The following is a 13,404-nucleotide window of genomic DNA, read 5'->3' as shown; positions in this document are numbered from 1 at the left end:
TGGGAGAGCCAGTCCTGACAAAACTCTACCATCTGGTGAGCAAGATGTATGAGACAGGCGAAATACCCTCAGACTTCAAGAAGAACATAATAATTTCAATCCCAAAGAAAGCAGGTGTTGACAGATGTGAAAATTACCGAACTATCAGTTTAATAAGTCACACCTGCAAAATACTATCGCGAATTATTTACAGACGAATGGAAAAACTGGTAGAAGCTGACCTCAGGGAAGATCAGTTTGGATTCCGTAGAAACACTGGAACACGTGAGGCAATACTGACCCTACGACTTATGTTAGAAGAAAGATTAAGGAAAGGAAAACCTACATTTCTAGCATTTGTAGACTTAGAGAAAGCTTTTGACAATGTTGACTGGAATACTCTCTTTCAAATTCTAAAGGTGGCAGGGGTAAAATACAGGGAGCAAAAGGCTATTTACAATTTGTACAGAAACCAGATGGCAGTTATAAGAGTCGAGGGGCATGAAAGGGAAGAAGTGGTTGGGAAGGGAGTGAGACAGGGTTGTAGCCTCTTCCCAATGTTATTCAATCTGCATATTGAGCAAGCAGTAAAGGAAACAAAAGAAAAGTTCGGAGTAGGTATTAAAATCCAGGGAGAAGAAATAAAAACTTTGAGGTTCGCCGATGACATTGTAATTCTGTCAGAGACAGCAAACGACTTGGAAGAGCAGTTGAACGGGATGGACAGTGTCTTGAAAGGAGGATATAAGATGAACATCAACAAAAGAAAAACGAGGATAATGGGATGTAGTCGAATTAAGTCGGGTGATGCTGAGGGAATTAGATTAGGAAATGAGACACTTAAAGTAGTAAAGGAGTCTTGTTATTTGAGGAGCAAAATAATTGATGATGGTCGATGTAGAGAGGATGTAAAATGTAGACTGGCAATGGCAAGGAAAGTGTTTCTGAAGAAGAGAAATTTGTTAACATCGAGTATAGATTTAAGTGTCAGGAAGTCATTTCTGAAAGTATATGTATGGAGTGTAGCGATGTATGGAAGTGAAACATGGACGATAAATAGTTTGGACAAGAAGAGAATAGAGGCTTTCGAAATGTGGTGCTACAGAAGAATGTTGAAGATTGGGTGGGTAGATCATGTAACTAATGAGGAGGTATTGAATAGGATTGGGGAGAAGAGAAGTTTGTGGCACAACTTGACTAGAAGAAGGGATCAGTTGGTAGGACATGTGCTGAGGCATCAAGGGATCACAAAGTTAGCATTGGTGGGCAGCGTGGAGGGTAAAAATCGTAGAGGGAGACCAAGAGATGAATACACTAAGCAGATTCAGAAGGATGTAGGTTGCAGTAGGTACTGGGAGATGAAAGAGCTTGCACAGGATAGATTAGCATGGAGAGCTGCATCAAACCAGTCTCAGGACTGAAGACCACAACAACAATGTTTGACTTTTGTTGGTAAATAAGAATAATGTCGCATTTTTTGTAGTTACCACTAGATTTCTTGCAAACTATCAATACTGTTGACCAGAAGTACTTTCAAAACAGAATCATTCTATTTATTTTGAATGCAAAAACAAAGATCACTAAAGAATAAAATGGATTTTTTATTAAAATTATTTTAAGTTGGTAATAGGAATACAAGATTTCTCAGATGAACACTGGCTAGCTTCAACCCAGTATTAAGTACATTTGTTAAATATAATTCTGATCTGTTGATATTTACCTTATATTTCAATTTTTTCCTATTGTTATGCTGGTGAGGGTTACAATTTAAGTTTGGTTTCATTGTTTTCACAAGCAGTATTACATTTAAAGTGTCTATTCTGGTAAACTCACCTAATTTTGGAAACTGGTTACAAAATGATTCTCTGGGCTAGGACCACAAATAATAGTAGTGACTGGTTTCTCCTTCAGTTTTAGTAATGCATTTAGATTTGCTTGTGTTCATTGCACCCCATGTTTGTACTGTATAGTGCACCCCATATTTTTATTGTATAGCTCAAATTTGATGATAATAATAAACAATATGCAATTTCTAATATGTGCCAATCATTACAATGTTTGATAATAATGTTTTTAGCTACCTTACTGGCTAAGAAATCTGTATGTACTACTTGAGATTGTCCTGTATTGTGATTCCCAAGAATTCTGTCCAGTTTTCCTTCTTTAGAGTATCATTTTTTATGGATAACTTCATACCAAATTGCATCTGATTCTTGGTGCTGAATTTCACTATAACAGTCTTCATTGAATTTCCATTTATATAAATTTCGTTGAAATATTGTACTGTGTTTGCAAACAGTGGATGTACCAACAGCACACAATATTTTCTTAGGGATTGGGGAACTGTATAAGGACAAAACAAGAAGGGGTCCTAATACAGAATCTTGAGGCTGTAGGATAATAGTAATTTCAGATTTGAGTGACCCACTGCTAGTTTTTAGCAACACAAATTGTGATCTGTCACTCAAATATGATTTTATCACTTCATAACCAGTTCCTCAAAATAACCAGTTTCCACAACTTGCAGGCAGTATCATGATGTCAACACAATCAGATACTTTTTCAGGATCAAGGAACACTCCTATAATATATAACCTGTTTCATATGGCAATTATTATTTTGTCAATTAACTGTCCTGTAGCAAATGAAGCTGACTTACTTTTCATAAAGTCATTTGGATTCTAAAATTTTAGGCTGTGTCAACTCAAGACTTTAATTAATCTAGTGTAAATAACTTTCTCAATTAACTTACAAAATGCAGATAAGAATATGACAGACTGTGCAATATCTGGACTGTTTTTGATACTACCTGAGTCAATGACATCATTTACTGCAAATTTCAGATGAGGTACAAACATATATGTATCTCCTATTGTCCGTTACATGAAATAATATGTAGACATGGTGGCTGATCAGGTACATCCATTATTTCACTTGCAATACTCCCCCATGTTTCTATATGCTCAGCTGTAAAACACTTTACACATCAGAGAGTTTGCACATAATTACCCAGAATCAGGAGTGCCTGACTGACAGCCAACTTCATCTCCAATTCAGCCATCTGTTGAGAGGGATTTCAGTACTCCATTTCTTGCACTAACCAGTATCCATGAGTTGTAGGCCTCTGTTGTGCAGTCACTGACAAGTTAGTCTCTCCAATGGTTTTTCTTGGAAAGTCCAAATTATGAGAAGTTATTGTCATCTTCTTCTTCTTTGGTGCTATGGTATTTGATGGATCTTGGCCTCCTCAACACTCTGCATCCATACATCCTTGTTCTCTTCTTTTCTCTTCCAGGCTAAGATCTCCATGTTGGTAATGTCAGCCAACAAACTTTCCAGCCATCTAGCTCTTGTCTGAATACTCCTTTCTGCTGGAATATAATCATCCTTTCATTATTCATTTCAGCATCCTATCACCAGCTATCCTTACTATATTGTCCAAGCAGTGTACTTGCCACCACCACAGGAACTGAAGCACTGTTCACTGCGTCCACATCTCATGGTCTAGTGGCTAGCGAGACTGTCCCTGGATCATGGGGCCATGGGTTCGATTTCTGGCAGTGTTGGGGATTTTCTCTGCCTGAGGACTGGGCGTTTGTGTTGTCCTCCTCATTTCATCATCATCATCATTTGTGATAGTGGCTAGATTGCACTGCGTAAAAAATAGTATGAACAAATTGGGACTTTGTACAGGCACTGATGACCACACGGTTGAGTGCCCCACAAACCAAACATCATCAACTGTTCATTGTTTGGGAGCTTTTTCTCTAATCCAGTTGGTGTGCAATAGTACTTTCTTCTTGTTCTTTGAATATTTCTTTGTTTCTTCTTTATGTTGTTGTGTTTCTTTCTTACTTTGTCTGTAGAACATCTCATTGTAAAAAATTGTTGAAGACAACTGTAAGCAGCAACATAAGACTTTGAATAGGTTTTATTTTACTGACACAACCAGTTTCAGGCAGTCACTTCCAACCAAAAAAGTCACATTTGCATCGCATGCATAGTAAATGTTATTAGTAACATGCAATGTTTGTGAAATATTTTAAGTGTTTTGCCATATCCTATGATTTAGGAAGACTTATATTAATTAAACAGCTGATGTGTATAGCATTTATTCACCTTACAGTACATCTCAGAACACCTATATTCTAAGTTTGCTCATTAACTTTTAACTGGTATAAGCTGTTGTAAATCATCAAGAGAGGTCAAACAATACAAATACAGTAAAACCCCGATTTCACATTCCTGCATTTTATGTTTTCCTACTTTTAAGTTCATTTTTGTCAGTCTCCATAGATAAACTTCTGTGATTGAAGTAACTGATATGAATGTTTATGAAGGTACCCGACACATTTTTCTTGCTGTAATGTATGATACAAGCCATTGTAAATACATGACTCACATCGATTTAAACATGTGATATGCACAGCTCTTGAAGTGGGAATACATTTCTTCATGTTTCTTTGAGATATTTTCATTCAGTCAGTTTTGTAGTTAATAAAAGTATTTCTACTGAGGAACAGTAATGTGTATCATGAATGATCTGTGAATCACAGAGAAGGTGTGTCATCATATGTTAACTATCATAATTCTCATAAACTTTTCTCACAGATCATTGGCAACATCCAAAATTCTATAGCATAAATATGCTGGCAAAGCAAGGGAAAGGGGGCAACCCCAAGGGGGAATAACAGTCCTACTGAAACCATGGATAACACCAATTATAGCAACAACAGAACTAAATCACTCCATTCTAATAGAAGTAAAACACACCACAATATTAGCAACCTACTTCCAGCCAAGCGAATCGGCCATAGACATAATCAATGAACTGGGCCAACAAATAAGACGGAGCAAGAAAGACTTCCCTTTGCCTATAGCAGGGGATCTAAACTGTTGGTTGGATGTACAGAATCACAAAACAAAATTAGTAATCAAATCACTACAAGAAGAAGGCCTCATCCTGCTAAACAACACAAATGTCCCTACGTACTTCTGCCATAATGGCAAAAGTGCTATTGATATCACCCTCATAAGAGGAAACATAAAAGGGGACATAAGCCCACTTTGGAATGCAAACCACATGCCTATAAGAAAACATCTCCTGATGAACATAGCCATACAAAGTGATTGGAAGGCAAGAGAGAACCAAGAGAAGAGACTGCTCTCGAGGAGACTGGATCCAAGGAAAGTGGAAGAATACCACGACCCGATAGAACAAATTGAGTCCTTAATCGACAACTCAAATGTAGAGGAGGCAGCGCTTGAACTGGAGAAACTCTTAAAACAAGCAACTACCCCCAGGAAAGTGATAAGAGCTAAACCATGGTTCGATCAAGAGTGTTATCAGCAAATAAAAGAAGTACTCCAAGCTTTACACCGACTAAAAATGGACACAGATAATCACTCACTACTAAAAACATACGCTGAGAAAAGAAGATCCTACAAAACACTAACAAGGGAGAAGAGAATGGCACATAGGGAAGAAGAGGGAGAAGACTAGCTGAAGAAGCCAGGAGAGACTCATTCATTGCAATCCGCCCCCAAAAGCAGGCACAGTCACACTATATAAGCATGGAAGAATGGACGAGACATTTCAAAGACATTCTCGACAAAGATGGTAGAGAAGGAGCACAGGTAGCAAGTCAAGAGCTCACACCGCAAGAGATGCCAGCCTGGTCCCCACTCACTCCAAATGAGGTCCGAAAGATCATTGAATTAACAAAAAGGAAGAAAGCAGCGGGACCGGACATGCTTTACAACGAACAGCTTAAAGACACAGCCCATCTGCTGGCACCAACCTGGACAAAACTTTATAGCAAAAATCCCAGGCCAGTGGAGAAAATCAATAGTAAGGGTAATGTACAAAGGGAAGGGCGACCCAAAGGACACAAACAAATACAGAGGAATAGCCTTGGAAAACAACCCTTTTAAGGTATTCACAAAACTAATCATATGAAGAATAAGACACATTTTGGAAGACCACCTCCCAGAATCTCAGTTCGGGTTCAGGGAAAAAAGATCCACTATTACAGCAGTGGAGCTGCTTTTAAAAAACATATGGGAAACCATAGATAAGAAGCAAAAACATTATGCTGTATTCATAGACTTCACTTTTTTTTTTTTTTTTTTCTTTATTGTGATTTTAACACCTTATACAATAGACTTCACAAAGGCCTTCGACCTCCTCGATCGATCATTAGTAAAAAGGATGCTCAACAAAACACTGGGAAGAGACAGCATCTGGACGAGGATTATAAACTCCATAAATGAATGGAACGAGATAAGGATCTCGGACAACCTCGACCTGTCTGAACCAATAAGGCAAACAAACGGAGTACTCCAAGGAGACCCACTAATCCCGCTCCTGTTCATTCTGGCAGCAAAGGACATTATGGCAATCGCTCATGATGAAGATGTTGAAGCATATGCCTACGCGGATGACATTGTGATAGGCTCAAAAAACTTGAAGAAACCACAGGAGACTATAGAAGACGTGGAAAAATGGTGCACAAAACACAAGTTCGTAATCAACACCGACAAGATGGAAATGATGGTATTCAGACCAGGCGGGCAAATCCCAAAAATGACAAGAATTGCACTACAAGGAAAGCAAATATCTATCATAAAAGATTACAAATATCTAGGGATAACTCTCCAGTCATCCGCAAAGTGCTTCACTAAACACACAACAGAGAAAGCGACACAGGCCATCAGAGCGATAAACGAAGTAAGTTCCATCAGAACACTAAATTTAGACACAGCTATGGCACTCTTCAAATCAAAAATAATACCAATACTGGCTTATGGGATAGAAATCATATAGATACACCTAAATGAAAAGAACTTAGAAACATTATATCAAAAGAGCATCAGGGGTAGCAAAAACTGCAAGATCAAGATTAGTCTACCTTTTTGCCTGAGAATCTTTCATCATTGAGGATCTAAGGACAAGGTTCTTACTTCCCAACACATCAGCATAGGAGAAACTACTAAGATCACTACTCAGGAAAGGAGAGGAAGTACCAACGGAATTCTATGGATCTGGGGCCATGATCAACCGCACTTGGACAGCAGCAAATTTTGATATGAGACACGTACTTACAAGACTCACAGTACACGGACTCCACCATAAAATTTGTGCAAATACAACATACCACGAACCGTCAAACCTTTGCAAGTGTACACTATGTGGACAGTCTTGTGAGAGATACCATATAGAAATATGCAACAAGAGGACCAGATCAATTAGAGACTATGCAATAAATGGTTCAAATGATAATCTGTTATAATACCTGCACTGAATGTAATCTACTACTAAGAATTATGCAGACACTCAATACATCCTTGTAATTCACTCTCAAATGATTGTAATCTAATGTATAACTATAATGGCTATTTTGCTGCAATAAATCGTTTACATAATTCTCATTTCATCTGTATTTTTCCAAACATTATTATTTGGCATATAGTTTACATCCTGCTGATAATGACATTACAATTAGTTCATGTAGAAACATTTTATTTAATAAAGTATTCAAAATTTACTATTCACCAAAACCACTTGAGGTTAAAAATTTGACCCTGCTAATAAGAGCTTGTTTTAGGATTAACCTACATTATATGAAAACCCTTATTCTTGTCTTTCTAAAGAGCATATTACCTTTTCTCCCGACCCCCCTCCCCTCCCCTAAAAAAAAAAAAAAAAACAGTAGTTTTACTACAATAATATGTTAGTTGATGAACTTTGAGTTTCTAGAAAAATCTTGGCAGGCTTTGATAACTCTTTGTGCACTCCCTTTACTCTCTGCAGAAGAAACTAATAATGCCAAAAATTTCGTTTAGTGTTTTAAATGTGTTCCTCATCAGTGCTGGGATTTCACTTGCCGAAGGTATGTCCAGGCCAGCTAATCTTTTTCAGTGTAATTTTGTAGTTTTATTAAGTGGATTTTCCTTTTCATATAAATACTTATGTCACTTTAACATTATTGCACATATCATTAAAAAGCACCAAAAAGTACAGCATTTTCTTAACAATTCTTTGTTAGTGGCTGCTAAAATAGGAAGACAAATATTTAATTTTCATATTAGAAGGGTTATCCATATACAAATGTGTAATAACTAGAGTACACAGTTTTTGTTTCAAGATTTACATCACCAAACAACAGAAAGCATCTGAGGACCTTTTCTCTGAACTTTAAAGTAACTTTTTGACAATTAATAAAATATACAGCATAGGAAAATGATTATTTTACCTATTATTTAACACTAATGCAAAAGCTATAACTTTAAAACAATGTGAAGAACTCTAACATTTTCATTTACTCACAGTTAAGGTTCTCTCTCCCAGGATATTTCCAAATTCTTCAACCAACTGCGAGAAAGTCACTCTTTTATTAGGGTCAGTGTGCCAACAGCTCAGCATAATCTCATATCTGAAACACACATACCAATAGTTAAGTAAGTTGTTTTAATGTTGTATGATGATGATGATGATGATGATGATGATGATGATGATGATGATGATGTTTGGTTTGTGGGGCACTCAACTACATCCACGCCCGTACACAGTCCCAATTTGTACAAGGTCCAATTTTTTTCACAGTCCAACATAGCTACTGTCATGAATGATAATGATGATGAAATTATGAGGACAACACAAACACCCAGTCCCCAGGCAGAGGAAATCCCCAACCCAGCTGGGAATCGAACTCGGGACCCCGTGATCCAGAGGCAGCAATGCTAACCACTAGACCACGAGCTGCGGACAGTGTTGTTGTATGATATGTATGATACTCATATGAGGGTTATACTGACAGTAAGGCTATAAATGAAATACTTGGACAGGTGAATCACATTTATTAGAAAAATATTGAAACCACACAATATGGGAGTAGGCATTAGGGGTGATTTAAAATGGAATGATCATATAAAGTTGGTCGTCGGTAAAGCAGATGCCAGACTGAGATTCATTGGAAGAATCCTAAGGAAATGCAATCCAAATACAAAGGAAGTAGGTTACAGTACACTTGTTCACCCACTGCTTGAATACTGGTCACCAGTGTGGGATCTGTACCAGATAGGGTTGATAGAAGAGAGAGAGAAGATCCAATGGAGAGCAGCACGCTTCATTATAGGATCAATTAGTAATCGTGAAAGCATTACAGAGATGATAGATAAATTACAGTGGAAGACTCTGCAGGAGAGACGCTCAGTAGCTCGGTTCGGGCTTTTGTTGAAGTTTCAAGAACATACCTTCACTGAGGAGTCAAGCAGTATATTGCTCCCTCCTATGTATATCTCGCAAAGTGACCATGAGGATAAAATCAGAGAGATTAGAGCCCACACAGAGGAATACCGACAATCTTTCTTTCCATGAACAATACAAGACTGGAATAGAAGGGAGAACCGACAGAGGTACTCAAAAGTACCCTCCGCCACACACTGTCTGGTGGCTTGCAGAGTATGGCTGTAGATGTAGATGTAGATGTACATAACCACCACTCAAGTTTAAGCATTCGTAATATCTCTTGACAAGTTGATAAATTTCCACCACATATTCTTCTGCTCCCTGCAATTGCAGGTAGGCCATGGCAGGATATTTGAAGTTCTCTATTGGAGCCACAGCATTAGTAGTCAACCACCTTCACATATGCATTACGAGATGTAAATCTCTTGGAGTCAAGTCTGGGCTGCAAGGCATGTGTGCAAAAACATACTGTTTTAACTGACACAATTATTATATTTGCCAGGTAGAGAGTGGCTGAGCATTGTCACACAAAAACATTTAAAAAATACACAGTAATTGTGGTACGTTAATTATTTAGTCACAATCTCATGTAAAACCGAGAAAACTGGAAAAAAGGTGTCTGACAGTTGAGATATTGAGAAACATATTTTAATGAATTTTCTGTACCATTCGGCTGCTGGCTACAGAGGAATGGCCAACACTGCCATTATCATTAATATTTGTCTTTCCACTCTTCAATGAATGACATCACTGATGGATAAGATTTTCACTCAACACATCCATGTACAGTAAAAATTTTGAGATGAATATCAACAGCTTTGAGATTGCCCATAGCTGATAACTCAGGAGGCTGCTGTCACCAGAAAAAAACAAATCTGGTATTCTATGAACCAGTGCATGAAATATTTCATGAGTTAATTGTGTGGATGGGTTTCAGAACTTGAAAATGGGAGTGGATTAGATAAGTTAAAACTAAGGACATGTGGTGGTAGAAAGAATAGGATAAGTATAAAGGATGCCTCTGGCTAAAGCAGCTAGAAACAGTGGTTGTGTGTGTTTGCATGAATGTCCATGTGTATGTTTTCTAATTCAGAAGAAGCCCTTTTAGGCAAAAAGCTTACTTGTTAGCAGGATTTTTATTGTTCCTGTCTGCAATTCAACATCTCCGCTATATAGTGAGTAGCAATCTATCTTCTTCATAACACTGTCATTATTTCATCCTGGATTTTTTATTGTTTGATTTCAACGTGATAATATATGTGTAACTTGAATGAAATCAAATAGTAACTGGTTACCAGCTCTCCAAATCACTCTTCCATCACAAAGAGAAGAGATCCCACAAACACCAGCCTTAACCTGCTACACATAAGCAAACACATAATCCTAGTATGGTTCATATGTTTACCTGTGCACTTGACACCCATTAGTCTGTGCTCTACTTTTGTAGTAACAACTGGGAACATGAAGCTCTTTAGGCTTTCAACTAATATTTTAACAGTGGTAACATAACAATCCCCAAATACTAGAAGTCACCTTGAATTTGCAAGTGGGATTAGCCTAATGAGTATTCTGTGAATACTACATTCAAACACATTCCATCCACTACATATTTAAAACTAACAGCTTCTTGGCAATGACTTTCAGAATCAATTACAGTTGTCTAAATGGTGTCCACAAAACTTGCAAACTGATGTGGTGTTTAAATGCTAAATTATATTTACAGCTGAAGCATTGTTTACAAACTGTGCAACTCAATCTCGGCAAAATGTGTTACTGACCACTTGAAAATTCAGGCTGGCTGACATAAGTTGACAAATTTTAATTAATCAAGGTAAAGTATGGCCAAAAAACTAATAAATTGCCCAGTAACTGGCAAAACATATTCTATCAAAGGGAGAGCCACCTGTGAAATGACACATGTCATTATCAGCTGTTACGTAAACACTGTTCAACCTTTTACATAGGCACAACTACCACCAAATTGTCAGTTAGGATGAATAGTCATAGGCAGAGTGCACATACCAGCAACACACAATATCCCGTTGCAGCAAATGCTCTGCAACATGACGTCGTGACCTCAGTGCCTCTTTCACTAAATGCACCATCTGGATTCTTCCCCCAAAAACCAGTTTCTCAGAACTCCACAGGTGAGAACTAGTGCTACAACATGTCCTTGGTTCTCGTCACCCAACTGGCCTTAAATTATGTTAATTTCTTCCACCTCAGCATTTCTTCACAGTAACTACTTTCCATCCCAGCATTTCTTGACAGTAACCACTCCTTTCTTCACTCCACTTGTGTTTTCTACATCTATCATTTTCTGGACTGTCTATTTTTTGCCATCCACTCCCTGTCTCTGTTACATACAATGCACTTAGCTTTTCTCTCTTATTAAATAGTGCACGATGTTTTAGCAGTAATCTCTGTCTTGCATATCACCATGTCTTGCACTTTTATGCTCTCAGGTTTCCAAATCTTGCCTGGTGCACTCCTCAACAGTCAGTCTTTCCTACACATGCCATCCAGTAAGGTGCCTTTCTAAAGCTCTCCAGTGCCTTTTCCTTCACCCCCTTTCTTCCCCTTCAATGTTTCCTACCAGCAGACGGAGTTACTGGCTCTGAAAGCTTGCAGAAGTAAAACATTTTTTTATACATTTGTTTCAAAGCCGCCACTTGGTGAGTAGATTTTTTACCTATCCAATTATATTATAATATATAGTACAAGCTTTTCAGTTATCTTATTAATGGGATTCTAAACAATAATTTTCATGAAATTGCATTTCTTCCAGATAACCATGTCACCTGTAACAAATCTAAGACTGCAACTAATACTATCCATCATGTCACCTGCAAAAAGTCTAATACTGCAAATGATACTATTTACTGAATCACTAATATATAAGACATTATTGGCTGTTACATTTACCTACAGTATACCCAAAATTAGTTATCTGTTCTATCTATTTGGCTCCAAAACATGGTAGAAATTCAGTATGAAGAAATTTATTTAAGAGGTCTCAACTGAAATATTTCAATTTAGAGACACCAAATTTACCTGATTAACTCTATCAAGCTTTCTTCAGATACTGTACATGATGATTGCAGTTTGGTTTCCCAGGATCAGCAGTTTCAGGAGCCATGCAGGACCAGATTAATTTGTTTCAAGTTGATAATGTTGTGATTCAGTTCTATTGTGTTCTCTTTAGAGTGCTGTGAACATTTTTCTGCTCGAGGGATTTGTAGTAAATCATGGTTACAAGTTAATCAAAAGTATAGAACCAGAAAAGAATACTGCCAGAGTATCCGAATGGATGTAACATGACAGTCCAGACAAATAAATTCAGGGAAAAAGTCCCTAAAAATTAAATTTCTTTTATAAAAACCAGCACGGGTACATTTTCTAATCTGTTGTGTACATATCACAGTAAAGAATTTATACCTCTACACACACATAGAAAGCACTATATCCAAAATGAAACATTCCTATGGGCAATGAAAAATCTTGACTTACAAGGGGAGGCCGCCAATTGTGAAATTCAGATTCGATTCATACTGCGCATAATAAAAGCTCATGGCCAGAGGTGTAATGTGGCAAAGCACCAAGATGCACTTCTCAGTCGTTGTCGAGAAAATCGACAGTTAAAAGAAACCGTTGCGGTGAAATACTCTCTACGATTACTAACTTTCTACACCGTCGTGGTGCAGCGGTAAGCGGTCAGATTCGTAATCCGAAGGTTGCCGGATCGATTCTCGCGCCATGCTACCTTTTTCTTTAAGTATTTATTTTTTGTAATTCAAATATATATATATATATATATAATTCCCGGCAATCAGTTGCAACAATTATGCATATAATAAGTTATTGAAAGTCGTTTGTCGTGGAAAAACTGGCGACTTCGAACATCATTATGTTTTCCGCAAACAAAGTTGTATTTCACAAATGTTATTAATTATCTTCATAACGTTAACCACGTTTAGTTAACGAAAGACGTAGAAACGATATTCCGAAACGAATATGTATAGCGTAAGTCAAACGTTCGAATTAGAATAGAGACGCCACGAACACAAACTTGCTGTGGCAGGTATGAAATATAAACTCCGTTACTCGCTCGTTACACTTGAAGGACAGATGTTGAATGGGCCGAAACGAGCCGCCGCATAACAGCGTAGTTGCCT

General features: G+C 37.6%; 1 protein-coding gene across 5 annotated transcripts in view; it reads right to left on the bottom strand.

Annotated features, from left to right (window-relative positions):
• Positions 1-13,404, bottom strand: part of LOC126412422 (mast/stem cell growth factor receptor kita-like) — a 308,669-nt gene that overhangs the window by 10,294 nt on the left and 284,971 nt on the right. For all 5 annotated transcript variants that reach the window (XM_050082017.1, XM_050082013.1, XM_050082014.1 and 2 more), the window contains exon 20: positions 8,309-8,414. In XM_050082017.1, coding sequence (XP_049937974.1) covers positions 8,309-8,414 — 106 coding nt within the window. The remainder of the gene's footprint in view (positions 1-8,308; positions 8,415-13,404) is intronic.

The sequence above is a fragment of the Schistocerca serialis genome, chromosome 7 (assembly GCF_023864345.2).
Source record: "Schistocerca serialis cubense isolate TAMUIC-IGC-003099 chromosome 7, iqSchSeri2.2, whole genome shotgun sequence".
NCBI lineage: Eukaryota > Metazoa > Arthropoda > Insecta > Orthoptera > Acrididae > Schistocerca > Schistocerca serialis.
The sequence above is the reverse complement of the archived record's forward strand: the minus strand, read 5'-3'. Positions and strand labels throughout refer to the sequence as shown.